General features: G+C 35.4%; 2 protein-coding genes across 11 annotated transcripts in view; both read left to right on the top strand.

The window, feature by feature from the left end:
* The window catches only part of LOC123679163 (division abnormally delayed protein), a 338,738-nt gene extending 328,907 nt beyond the window's left edge, over positions 1–9,831 (top strand). The window contains exons 5-7 of the mRNA XM_045616589.1: positions 5,364–5,496; positions 5,580–5,772; positions 7,254–9,831. Of these exons, the coding sequence (XP_045472545.1) occupies positions 5,364–5,496; positions 5,580–5,772; positions 7,254–7,459 (532 nt within the window). The 3' untranslated portion in view covers positions 7,460–9,831. The remainder of the gene's footprint in view (positions 1–5,363; positions 5,497–5,579; positions 5,773–7,253) is intronic.
* Positions 9,832–10,212: 381 nt separating this feature from the next.
* Positions 10,213–14,495, top strand: part of LOC123679070 (TRAF2 and NCK-interacting protein kinase) — a 49,392-nt gene continuing 45,109 nt past the window's right edge. For all 10 annotated transcript variants that reach the window (XM_045616431.1, XM_045616430.1, XM_045616426.1 and 7 more), the window contains exons 1-2: positions 10,213–10,518; positions 10,723–10,788. In XM_045616431.1, the coding sequence (XP_045472387.1) occupies positions 10,453–10,518; positions 10,723–10,788 (132 nt within the window). In that variant the 5' untranslated portion in view covers positions 10,213–10,452. The remainder of the gene's footprint in view (positions 10,519–10,722; positions 10,789–14,495) is intronic.

Here is a 14,495-nt window from a genome sequence, read left to right as displayed (position 1 = left end):
CTAACTCAGGTTGTTGTAGCGGAAAGGCTCCAAGTCAGCCAAAGTGTGATATCCCGACTTTGGAAAAATTCAGGGAGACAGGTTCCGTATTGGAAAGACCAAGGCTTGGTGGGCGACGAAAAACAACACCTGCACAGGATCGTTTCATTACCGTTTCGGTGAGAAGAAACCCTACATCTACGTGTAGAATGCTATGGAATACTCTTCAAAATTCAGATGGGGTCCAAGTTTCCATCGAAACCATCAGACGACGTTTGAGAGAGGTGAATCTAGGTTCTAGACGTCCATTAAGAGGAGTTCCATTAACACGTGACCATAAGCGTGAAAGACTGGAATGGGCAAGGCAACATATCAATTGAAACGATCATTGGCGTAGTGTCCTTTTCACTGATGAATCCAGATATGGACGATTTTCAGATTCTCGAAGAATAAGGGTATGGACAATCCCACGCATATCCCGTAATCGTCGCTATGTCCAAGAAGTCCATCCATTCCGAGGGGATAGTGTTATGGTATGGGCCGGAATATGTTTCATCGGGCGCACAGATCTACACATTTGTCCTGGGAATATGACCGCCTTACACTATAGGGAGCATGTCATTGACAATGTTGTGCCAAATTTTCACGCTGCTATTGGTGAAACTTTTCAATTTCTAGACGATAACGCTAGACCGCACCATAGTTGAGAATGCGCGTGAGGAGCTTGGTATTCCACATTTACCAATACCTCCGTACTCACCAGATTTGAATTGCACAGAACATGTATGGGATATGCTCGAAAGAAGATTATATAATCATCAACTTACCCCAGAATCCTTAAATGATCTGAGAGAGCTTCTGCCCCGTTTATGGAACCAAATTCCTCAAGAAATCTTCAACAACCTCGTATGTAGTAAGGAAAGAAGATGTCAAGCTGTTATTGATGCCCGTGGAGGCCATACATTATATTGACTTTTGATTGATTTTTTTGATTTTGATAAATATATTTCATTCAATATAATATACATTCATAACGATATAGTAAAATTGTGGATTTCACAATCCGAAAACGTATTTGATCAAACCATGTAGGGGACATGTAAAAATTGCGTATACTCTCTCTATCAATGTTTATTACTCTATGGTTGGGTACAAAGAATATTTGAAATAAACAGTGATAGTTAAATGAACAAAATCTAAAAAAAACGAACCTTTGCCTTAGTCCAAAGTGGTATCCTGATTTCAATGGTTCTAACCCTGTAAATTACTCTTCATCAAATTTCTTTACTCTTTGTCTACTATAGTATCATAATTCACTTATAAAACAGAGTACATGGCAACCGCGCCCAGGGCTAATTCAAAGATCGCAATGTAAATCCCCCGTTTCCCTATTCGAGTTATGAAAGAACAGTTAAGAGCAGCCCCCTTGACCCAACTTGACTTCCCGCGTCATGAAATATTCATCCGCCAAGAGATGGGAATCCTTAAAACAACCCAATTCTCCCGGATCTTCACGACCGAGCGAGTCTTCATCTCGAAAGGTCCACAACTCCGGAATCGAACGTTTCTTTCCGCTCCCTAATCCATTCCGGGGATCGTCGGGGCCAAGTTGGAGCGAGTTCAAGAACAAAGAAATAAATTCGTGCGTTCGAGAAGACGTCCTCTTAACTGTCTCTTATCGAACGAAATTTACTGTATAATTCTTCAATTCGGGAGATTGGGGCTTTTCTATGTAGGCCAGATTTACGCAGACGTCCGCTCGCCACCATGAATCTAGGGAGCAGACAGAGCAGTTTGTGGAACTCACCTGAAATGTCGTCCACAAAAATGCAGGCAACCCGCGCATAGACGAGAAACTGTCAAACGCCATATAATATGCAAATAATAATTATAAATAAATTTATCGTTACGTCTCACATAACACTAATATAGCAGGTACTAATCTCGGCTTTTGAGAAACCCAGCCATAAATTAGGACATCCTAAAATGTGACTCAAAACCTAGATAGGGTGGGGTGTCCACGACTATTAAAATCTAAGGTCATTTTAAGGTTCACAAATAGTTTTTGTGGACATTTTTGCAAATATCCCGTTGTTGTCAATATCAATATTGTAAGGGGTGTTTTTTTTCGAGGTATATCACTTCAAGTTGGCATTACTGTTCGAGATGGCGACCGATTTAACAGCTGTCAAGTGATTTATTCCCAGTTTAGTTTGGCAATTCATCATGAATAGACTCACGCCTGAACAACGCTTGCAAATAATGCAATTTTATTTCGAAAATAATGGTTCTGTGCGGAATACGTATCGCGCACTACGTCCACTTTATTTTGTTTAGCGATGAAGCGTAATTCTGGTTGAATGGCTACGTCAACAAACAAAACTGCCGCATTTGGAGTGAAGCTAATCCTCAAGTGTATGTCGAAACACCGTTACATCCAGAAAAACTGACTGTTTGGTGCGCTTTATGGGCTGGTGGAATCATTGGTCCGTACTTCTTCAAAAACGATGATGACCAGAACGTTACAGTCAATGGTGATCGGTATAGAGCCATGATTACTACCCTTTTTTCATTCCTGAATTGAACAACCCTGATGTCCAGGAGCTGTGGTTCCAACAAGACGGCGCAACATGTCACACAGCTCGTGCCACAAACGATTTATTGAAAGACACGTTTGGTGACCGCCTAATTTCACGTTTTGGACCTGTGAATTGGCCTCCAATATCTTGTGATTTAACACCGCTAGACTACTTTCTGTGGGGCTATGTAAAGTCATTGGTCTATGCGGATAAGCCACAAACCCTTGACCATTTGGAAGACAACATTCGCCGTGTTATTGCCGATATACGGTCACAAATGCTGGAAAAAGTCATCGAAAATTGGACGTCCAGATTGGACTACATCCGAGCCAGCCGTGGCGGTCATATGCCAGAAAGCATATTTAAAATGTAATGCCACAAGATTATCTTGCGGATAAATAAAATTCATGTCAATCGAATAATCCATCGTTGTTTTATTGCAATTTAAAGTTCTATAGCTCTAAAAAAAAAAACACCCTTTACTTCCTCGGCAGCTCAGTTGGTGAGAGCGCAGCACTAGTGATTTGGAGGTTGTGGGTTCGAGTCCTGCTCAAGGAGGCACTTTTTCCATAATTAAAAAATTGTATGTTAGCCATCAAATATTATGCTATTATAGTTAATTTCAGACATTCCAATTTTAATAACTAATTTAGATTTTAATATACAGTGATACCCACTCTATGAAATGTAGGTTTTAAGACAATGTTTTAGGATTTCCTTGCTGGTTATCTCAAATTCCAAGGTTGAGTGGAATACTTATCGAACGAAGTTTACAGTATAATTCTTCAATCCGGGAGATTGGGCCTTTTCCAATATGCAGGCCAGATTTAAGCCGCCGTCCGTTCACCACTATGAATTTACTAATCTAGGGAGCAGACAGCGGGAGCGGTTTGTGGAACACACCTGAAATGTCGTCCACAGAAATGCAAGCATCCCGCGCATAAACGAGGAATTACCAAGCGGCATGAGAGATATTCCATCAAATTTGCATATAAATACAACTTGAGTATGAGATGTTACGTGTTGTGGAATTTGGGCGTGTTGAATGGCGTATTTCAATATGCCGTAAAAATGTTTAAAACCTTCTATATAGAGAAGACAATGAGTTGAACTTTACTGCTCCGCAAATTGGCATTCCGGCAAAGGTGAATTCTGAAGAGCGTACATAGGCGTATAACTTTGCTACCGACGTTTTTGTTCGAAATTCGAGGCTTCATTGTAAAATGCTGTAAAAATCACTTTATCATGTCTCTCCTTGTATTGCGGCCTTTTGTCTTTCATTGGTCGGTTCAAACGCATTAATTGCGTTCGATAACGATGGCTTGTGATTGTTTCAGTCGGTTTGAACAACTCGTAATACACTACGCCGAGCTGGTCCCACCAAATACTGAGCATGACCTTGGAAGCATGGCCAGGATATCCCTATGATTTTTTGCGCTTGGGATTATCGTAATGAACACATTTTCCGTCTAATTTCACAATGCGATCCAGAAATCCCTTCCGTCTTTGCCTTGCAAGCAGGTGTTCACAAGCAAACAAACGCCATTCTACATCTTTCGGCTTCAACTCGTACGGCACCCAATTTCCTTGTTTCTGAATCATTCCCATGACTTACAGGCGTTTTGAAATGGCTTGTTGCGTCACTCCAAATGATCCTACCAATTATTGCTGCGTTTGACATGAGTTTTGGTCAAGTATTCCCTCCAATTCTGCATCTTCTAAAACCTTCTCTCTTCTACCGCGATGCTGGTCTTCGACGTCAAAATCACCATTCTTGAAGCGTTGAAACCACTCTTGGCGCGTTATTTCACTAATAGCGGCCTCACCATAGGTATTTGAGAGCATTCGATGAGCCTCAGCCGCAGATTTCTTTATATTTATGCAGAAAATTAAAACCTCCCGCAAATGACGAGAATTTGGCTCGTAAGCTGACATGTTTAATCGAGAATAACTTTATGATGTAGACACAAATCGACTAATATTTCGATGGCGTTATATTGACAAATACCTTGGCTTATTGTATGACATCTACGATCTATTTATTTCGACTACCACTTACCGCTACAGCCATATATTGCAAAACGGCGGAAGCAAAGTTGTACACCTAATAAAAGAGATAGGGATTTATAAATAATGAATTTTTTCAGTTCAATTATATGTCCTGCCACAAAATTAATTCTTACACGAGCTCTATTTTAAAGTAACGTAAGCCGGATCCTCACCTTAAAATTTCCACTTATTCGAAGGACAAGGCCAACAAGCTGAGAAGGGCTACGTATCGACATTTCGACGTCTTTTTCAACCATTCAATATAATCTGCAGTACGCACATTTCTTTCTCTTGTTGAATCGAGAAGAATAAAATGATCAATAACTTCACGAATTGTTTGCTCACTAGACCGATTATGTTGACAGTAAAAATGGAAGAAGTGCTGTATGAACTTCGCAAACAGATTTTTTTTTTTGGTAAATTTCTACAATTTGGAAGAGTTGTTCTGACGTTAAATGATTCATGAAATTCCAAACCTTACTGAACAGAAATGTCAACACCGTTTGACATTCTCAACTGTCAAAGCATAGACAACAACCATCGAAACTTCTCATGAAGCTAAAAGAAACCCCCGCAATTTTGTTATTATCTAATGATCTTGTATATTTATCACTTTACTTTTTCATCAACATTCTTTGAACCATAAACCTTATTCTAAAAAAAAAGGTCCTCCCTTGTCTGAAGTCTCGCTAAGGCTGCATCTATATCACTTTACAGTTTCTATCTAAATACCTAAATATTTTTTTCTCATTCCAGATACACGAAAACCGTGGTGGACGCCAGTCAAGACATGCAGAAATACAATCCTGAAGTGAAACCGAACCCAAATCCACAAAATGGCGATAAGAGGATTGCCGATCTTGCAGACAAACTCAGGCATATACACAACGTACGTTCACTTCTTTGTACCTAATCGCTATAACTTCCAGTACGCTAGAAGACATTCATAAATAACCTCAATCTTCATTTCAGATTGTTCTTGCAACATTAGGTTCCACCTTTTCGAACGAATTCGACTCGATGCAGAGGGATAGTGGAGCAGACGGATCGGGATCAGGTAGCGGTCCAGACATGGAGGAAGATGACGATGAGTACTCCAGAGGATCAGGATCTGGTGATGGCCCAGGTGTCGTGGAAGGAGGCGGAACCCCCCACTCCACTGCTGGTAAGAACTATGATAGTTTTCTCCTTTGGCATATGAAGGGTATTCCAATGAGAAGTTTCATTTTGATATGGCATGTAGCGCCGTCTTGTTGAAAAAACTACGTCCACATCAATATCTTCCAGCCATAAAAAATCATTGAGCAAAGCTCGGTTGCACAATCCATTCACCGTAACAGTTGAGCCAGCTTTATTTTCGAATAAGTGAGGCTCAATCTAAGATGTCTGAAATACTGGTGTGTTCACTGATTTGGTTTTGTTTAATTCTGGTCACTCGGCTCTGCATGGGTCCCTTTTCTCTTTCCTTCCTTGAGGTGGCGCTATGCAATTGACCAATCACCAGCATCCTTTTTAAAATTTCATTTGTTCTGTCAAAAGTTGATCGACACTTGATTTAACCTCAAAAAAACATTGACAGAAAAACGACGTGAGAAATTCTTCGGAAATCAAGTGAAAAAGGACCAATACCATTAAAATTCAAGATGACTGATCCCTTCATTGGTGATAGAGAGGCTTTTTAACAATTTCAAGATTTTCTCTGTCCAAAAGGCGTCAATTCTGCATATTTATGTAGCATGTAGCCTCTGAGGTGAAAATGGGTCTCATCACTTAAGATGATTTTTCGACTGAAATCTGAATCATTTTTTTCATTTCAAGTAAGCATCAGCAAAGATACAACGTTGCTACTGATCGACCAGCTTATGTTCTTATGTTAACTGAATTGATTCACGGCTTGGCTTGATATTCAAGCTACTTAGCTCAAGCTCAAACTCAAGCTCAAGTAGCTTAAGCTTGACTAGAAATAGACTCAAATTCAAGTCAAGTAGTAGTATTTCAATCCTTTCAATGTTAAGTCTAGTACTTATTGAATTAATACTTGACTTGACATTGAAAAGCTACTACTTGACTTGAACTTCAGTTGATTTCAAGTGAAGCTCAATCCAAGTAGCTTGAATATCGAGACAAGCCATGAATCTCTATTTAAAAGCCTTAGGACTCAAGTTTTTTATGCAAAACAAGTTGTAATGTCGTTTGTAGAATGCCTAATTCCTAAGATCGACGAGAAATCGACAAACCTAGGTTTTCGTCAACACTACGAGCTACAGCAGCTATATTCTCAGTTGTTCTTGAGCGGCGCACACGGTTTCGATTCTTCACATCACTAACTTGCCCCAATAGCTCAAATGTTTCCCCCAGTTTCACTATTGCCGGTCGAGAAGGTGCTTCGCGAAGACCCAAAAGTGATTTACTTTTGAGAACTGTAACTGCAAAATTTTTGTAGTGAATTTTAATAATTTCATTGCGTTGTTGAAGCGTTTATCGTTCCATCTTCAGTAATGGCGTAATTTTGACTTGTCAAATGTCAGAAGATGACAGCTCCAAAAGTGACAGCTGTCCAGATATCAGGCCATTCAAAATGAAACATCTTATTCCTCTTTATTTTTTAAGTGTATCATCCCCAAACTAACCATCATATTTTTGCAGGTGGTCAACCAAGCAATGGAAAAGCTAAGAATAACCCTGCTTCTCCAGACGTCAAAGTTCACCACAATTCAGACAAATCGCCAACACATAGCACGCCAATTCCAAGGCCATCCAGCTCCAACCCGACGTGTTCCATTTCTTCGATCCTCGTTGCTTTGTCAGCACTGGCACTCTTTCACCAAAACGATGTAGCGAGGATCATTTAGACCTTATACTTCCATTCGATATCGAGATGCTTTTTTCTCGAGACGAGATTTCGAGGAATACAATCGAGGTCTTACTGTCGACAACACGGTTCAGTGACGGAATTGTTTCGGACGCATCAAGAAGAAGAAACGGAACCGCTCCAGCTTTCGGAACGCAGCAATAACGAGATGTCTAAACCACAGAATTTAATTACGAGTGAAATAAAAATTTCGATCCCCCACATATTTCGAGCTGGAGTGGTTGCGACCGCCACACTAGAGATTAATAGTTTAGGTATACATCTATTTCAAAATTGGCTGTTTATAAAATAATATATTTATTATAAATGTAATAGAATGTAGCTTCAAAGGTCATTTTAGGTGTAATTGGAAATAGAACCGATTCTTCCGTGTTTCCAATTGTTGTATATATATATAGAATATGTAAAGAGACTGTATAATTAGAAGATAAGTTCTTCAGTGAACGCAGCCGTTTTAATCTGACGTTGTATGTTCCCTATACGATACGAGTTCGTTTCCACAGTGAAATGAGTTCTGTGCTCTCAACATAAAACATTTATTTAACCTCGAAAATCATTCTTACTCTTCTGTGACTCAGAGAATGACAGACGTCATAGTTAATGATTAATTTATACCAACCATAGATTACCAAGTTCAGAGCAATAAAATACATTAAGGGACATTATATCCACCTTCTTTCTGAAGCCAAAATTGTTTTCATTTACCTTGTTACCGTAGAGATCGTATAATTAAGGCAAAATGTTTTGACATTCTCGGATATTTCCGGACTCCGACTCACCCAGTGGTGTACTGACGATCCTTATTTGTTTCCATCGTCTTCAAATAAAAATAAGATGAAGTACTATTGGCTTCACAACATTCTGTAAAGGCGTGCGTCTCTATATGTTTTATTTCTCTGACTTACCAAGTTCTCATTCGATGTTCAGATTATTCTTATTTCTCAAATCAGCCCCCAAAATTTATTTGGTGTTGGTAAACTCTCCAAAGTTTCCATGTGAATGTAAATACGTCAGGATTTGTTGTTGATAAATCTAGTGCAGCTGAACAAACTCGAGCAGCTAAGAGACATTTATGATATGGTACCAATTTTAAGTACATAAGTGAGGTAAAATCTGCGAATTTGTCCAAAATCGTAATATGAGGATATCTCTTAGGCCAGTTTTTGAATTGATATTTCGAAATTATATATGCCATACGTGTCGTTGTGAGATATTCCAGTCAAATTATTTGTAATGAAATTGTTGACATGTAATATTTGTAAATATTAGGAATTCTTTTTTGAAATTCGATGATTTTTTTGAAATTCCAAACAAACGCTGGAATTCATTGACTTCAAAATTTTTTCTGTGTTCTTTAAAACCAGTCAGTGAGTTCTGTCGTCTTTTTTATTAATTTACTATTTATTTTTGACTATTTATTGGAAATGTAATACATATTAGTGAAAAACTCTGAATGAATGTGTGTATATTTTAAAGGTATATTTGTATTTTTAAATTAATTTGCGAAATGTCTGTGATTAAAAATATTTTATTAATCTAATTATTATGAAATTAAGAATTTTATTCATCAAAATCAATACAGTATCTTTGTAATCGTTATTTCTAGACCTAAATATAGATCTTTCACATTTTATTCTTGAATTTGAAATGAAATCTCAATCTTGTGACAGTTTTTATAATCATCATGTTTAATTTTATAGATTTTCAAATTTCATGAAATCTTGCCATTTTATACGAAAACTGTTAAAATGTTTATAATTTACGAAAGGTCTACCCTTAAGTCTGACTTATGTAAACTGTAGAATATTGTTACATTTTTATTGACTTTAAAAATCCTTTTATGTAATTTGATATTGACTGTCATAATCTAAAAAAAAAAATGTTATTATATCTTCTACTTCTCTTTTTCAACAACTTTTTGAATAATAATGTTTTTTTAAATTTTTCTGTTATATTCATTTCAGATAATATATATGGGTTTTACATAATTGGTAACAATATTCTATAATTGAGTTGAAAAGTTGAATTAGTATAATACATAGATATATAATGTTGCAATTCAAGGATATATTGGAAAGCCATATTACTATAGGAACTAGATTTTCCTAAGTTTAATTTTTTTCGCTTCACTCAATATTTCTTCTGTTTGTTTACATATCACGTGAGGCAATAATTTTGTGTATTTGAAGAAGTGATTCAAAGTCATTCGAATATGTTGCTCACTAACATTCATTTTAGGTATAACTGTTCGAAACTAATTACTAGTCTTACGCTTTTTGTGAGTAAGAAATTCGATTTTAATATTGATTGTACTTTCTTTTCAAGTAGAATAAATATAGCTGCCTTTTTTAAGTCGTCTAATCACTTATTTAATTGTTACCCTCCCTATTCCTTATTCTTAAAACACCGCAGTTGTTAGATATAAACTTGCATTACCTTCAATTTTTCTCAATTCAAAATCTATATTGATTGTAAGAGAATTTGAAAATTCAACTTTCTTAATAAATTAACGAATTTATTCACCATAATTCGCCCTTCAACATATGCTACTAAGTTAAATATATTGTAAATAATAAAACAATCCAAATATCATAAAAAGAACGCACGCTAATGAAAAAAGCATATTGGAATACACCGACTACTCTGGAACACACTCCCACCTAAAAATCAATGTAAACCACGGTATCATTCTCGTCCGCACCCAAATTGGTACGCCGCTGCTAACGTCATCCGCTCTGTGACTACAAATGTCGCAAAATCTATGAAGGTGCATTTGACAGTCGAAAGGGTGCGCCGTAAACATGTTAGTTTTATGAGGACAATAATTTCTTTGTTTAACAGTTTTATGTCTTAACTTTAGTAGTAGGATATTCTCAATTCGATCAGCTACTATTACAATTATGTATTTCTGTAAATTTTCTACGTGTTAGTGATTAAGAATCTGTGAAGTGTTATTTTGGTTCTGAACTCAAAATGGCGCATCAAATGCCCCCTTCCGTGAACTGTTCTCTTGATGATATAGACCTTACAGCTCTTAAAGTGAGTACTTCTCAATATTTCAACTATTCATGCATACTAGAACACATATTCTAATAAGAATCATCCATTTTCCAATGAAGAGTCCACAATTTCCCAAACAAAATAAACATGTCAGACTTGGGTGTGTGATTCACTATACAAACATTTTTCTGATTGATATGTTTCTTTTTGAATCACCAATAACCGGTATTTTTTCGATTTTAGGATCCTGCAGGGATTTTTGAATTGATAGAAGTAGTAGGAAATGGTACTTATGGGCAGGTTTACAAGGTAAGTTCAAAAATTAAGATTCATACTTATTAAATCATAAGATTTATGTAATTTTAGTGACAATAATGAATTTTGTCAGTAACAAATGCTGAAATATTCAAAGAAAAATGTTTTACCATTTTGACAATCTAAGGAATTCTCGAATTGAAATTGAATCAATTAGAGTTTTGTTATAATAATTGAATTGATGAACACTCCAAGCCTTATTGATCAAAGTATCTTTCAATGTCTAATTGGATTCTCACCTTCTAATCTGATCAGTTTAAAATATCAAAGTATTATCATATTGGCTTCTATAAAGATTTGAAATTGCAATCAATGTTTTCTTCTATGCAATGAGATATATTTAACTCTACGAGTTCCGAGTTCAAACTGAATAGACTTGGTCTGTGCCACAGTGCAATTTTTCTCTTCTTCAAAAAGTTGATGGAAAAGAAATATTTCTATTAAATATTCAGAGAAAAATATCTATTTTTTCTTGATACTCCTTTTTTTGTTCATATGACTGTTTTGAGTCCCCTATGAAATAAAGCATTTCCCTGTATAAATAATTTAATCTGCATAAGAGGGCATGGTTGGAAATACATAGTTTTCATCTGGAATCTGTCCAATTGTGATGAAAGATAAGGTTGTTTATCCTCCAATGATACGTATTGATAAGTTTGAGAGGAAGGGAGGATTTTTATCTACTTCTGTTGGGAAATGTTGGAATATTGGGCCTTTAGAGATTGATAATTCTCTGTTCAGGTATAAAACAAATTTCAATGTTCTCATCTGAAACTGATCAATGTAGTAACAAAAAAGTTTTCAGGTCGCAATATTCTCTTTCGACATGTGTGAATGGATTATTTTTGCTTGTGGGAACCTCCAGTCTTTCATTATTCCTATTCTCATAACAATCAAAATGTTCATTGTCTTGTCAGCATAAATAACATACATAACTTTCTTCAACTGTGTATATTAAATGAACAGTTATATGGATTTTCCTTGAATTTCTTGGAGACTGTCCTGTTGTAATGAATTGAAAGTTTAGATATTCAATTAATGACAAAACAAAAATTGAACTCATTAATATTGTTGAGATCTGTAGTGTAATGATCACTGTGCCTGTGAAATGATAGAAGCAGTTTTGTCCATAGATTTTCCTTTTACATTACAGACCAGTTTTTATTATTATCAATTATCTCCAAATAGAATGAACAAGAATAACCTCAATTTGAAAAAAATTATCACATTTCATTTTATCACAATAACATTTCAAATTTCTATAAAACCCTATATTGGTGATTATTGTGTAGAAATTGGTCTTATAATTGAAATTATAGATTTAGATTTTTTTTGTAGTTCTCGTAGATACAATGGTTGAATAAAAATTGTTAGATATGAATAGAATCCAGAAAATAGAAGTTTTCACGAATTTGTTTAATTGATCTCCGACAAATCAAAATTTGGTACTTCGTTATCAATCAAGTGTTGTTTGTAGTAGAGTGGATTCAAGTTGCTTGATCTTACGAGAAGATTATCTAGAAATCTGGGTTTTTTTGTGATAAGTACAAAATGCCATCCTAATCTTAGTCATTCGAAACTTCTCAAAGTAAAGTCAATCTCTTACAAGCGTCAAAAAGTTTTTATAGAAAACTGTCGTATACAGGGTGTTTCCTAAACATGCGGCAAAAATTCAGGGGGTTGTTCCTTGGACTATTCTAAGAATATTTTGTCCTTTGATGATTTTTGAAAAACCTATTTGTTTCGAAGATATAGGGGAAACAAAATTTCAGATAATAACATTTTATTATGAAAAATTACATGAAAATTCAACTCAACCTACAAAAACTGTTGAAAATGACCACCTCTAGCCAGCATACAAGCATCCAATCTTCTCCTCATTGACTGCCGAACCCTTTCAAAAACACCAGGATCATTTCTTATTAAGTTACACCCAGCAACGATCCATCTGCACTTATCAATTTTTAGTCAAAAAACTGGCCGTTTTTAGTAATTGGAATGTTGTTAAACAAATTTAAAAATAAATTGTACCTACTTAGTAAACACAGTGCGGTACGCATTTTTATTTAAACTATTATTAATTTTAAAAATATGAAAAATGTTGTTCGCCCTGTATCTTCGAAACAAAGAGGTTTTTCAAAAATCATCCAAGGACAAAACATGCTTAAAATAGTCCAAGGAACAACCCCTGAATTTTTGCCGCATGTTTAGGAAACACCCTGTATATCTAGATCTTGTGATTAAAATGGCCAGTCTATCTCGCGTTAGATTTGTTTTCCTCCACCCTGTAACCAGTTTATAATTTACTAATTTAGGTCTTCACATTAATAGAATTGTATAATGTTGTTTCGTAGAATAAATAAAAAGTGGTTCAAATTATGGTTTGATTTCTCATAATGAACTATATTATTATCATTATTAATGGGTTAACAATATAGAAACGATTATGAATTACGAAAAAACATACCAACTGATGCCATACCAGCATTCTTCATCGACTAATCATCTTTTATTACCCTATGAATTTCATAAATTTCGCAATTGTCTGTATTCTAAGAGAATTGCTCCTAGTTCTTTGTTCTCTTGCCGGTCATTTTATGAATTAATTAAAATAGGATCTGCTAAAGTTGAAGTTACGAATTGCGTTCTAAGAAAAATTCACAACATATTCTCTTAAACTTCATTCACATCGTGAGTAGAACAATGAGAATGGATAGAATTGATATAAAAAAAAACATAGCAGTAGCTCACAACCTATTACTAAATGATAAAATATTTGTGAGAGATTCTAAAACCAACAATGATACCTACCATAGACTCTACGCATGAACCCAAAAGAAATTACAAAATACATATTATCAAAAAAGTAAATATGAAACTAGCTTTCATAACTATAACCCAAAAGTAAATGATCTTGAGAAAAATTATAAAATTCCTAATAGATTGAAATCGGGTAACCAAAAATTCAAATGTTTATTCATTGACTACAATCCAATATAAATATTCTAATTAGAAACAAGTAGCACATAAAAATTGATACTATTGAGAAGTATTTTGTCGCTTATCATATCTTAATAACTAATCAAGCCATTTCTGAAAAATTTTCCCATAAAACTGTTTTGAACATAAAAGAAAGGTATAGAAATGTAAACAAAGAGACAACTGCTTAACCCTTGTTGATAAAATCTATTCAATTTCCTAACCTGAAAAGTGGAGGCGGATGATCATACAAACATCGCAGCAGGTAGTAAGTTACAATAGGTAGGGTTGGGGGGCTTCATATTTCTAAACCCCCTTTTACTCTACGCCATTATCGAGATTTTTTTCTAAGCCTGCCGATCGGTGCTTCGAGTGCGCATGTTTTCAGGACTATTTGTTCCTTAGAACCGAAATAACTTGAATATTATTTTCTCTATTTCAGTATTTTAGTTTTCAGTTATATTTTTCGTTTTGTAGTTGTCAACACTGACTTCCGATCCTATCAAATTTCAAAACACGTCAATTGACAATATTCCATAATTTGGACATAGTGAAATTATTTGCAACATTATTCGTAATTTCTCTTAATTCTGGTAGTGTTAAATCGATTTCTACAGACATAATTCACGAATTCAATGCGTAATTATAAATTATTTCAAAATTCGAAACGTACGATTCAAGTCCAAATGTCGTATTCTGTCAATTTTCGTAACAGTCACACC

This window comes from Harmonia axyridis, chromosome 4 (assembly GCF_914767665.1).
Source record: "Harmonia axyridis chromosome 4, icHarAxyr1.1, whole genome shotgun sequence".
Classification (NCBI taxonomy): Eukaryota; Metazoa; Arthropoda; class Insecta; order Coleoptera; family Coccinellidae; genus Harmonia; species Harmonia axyridis.
Note: the sequence above shows the minus strand (reverse complement) of the source record. Positions and strands in the feature narration are given on the sequence as shown.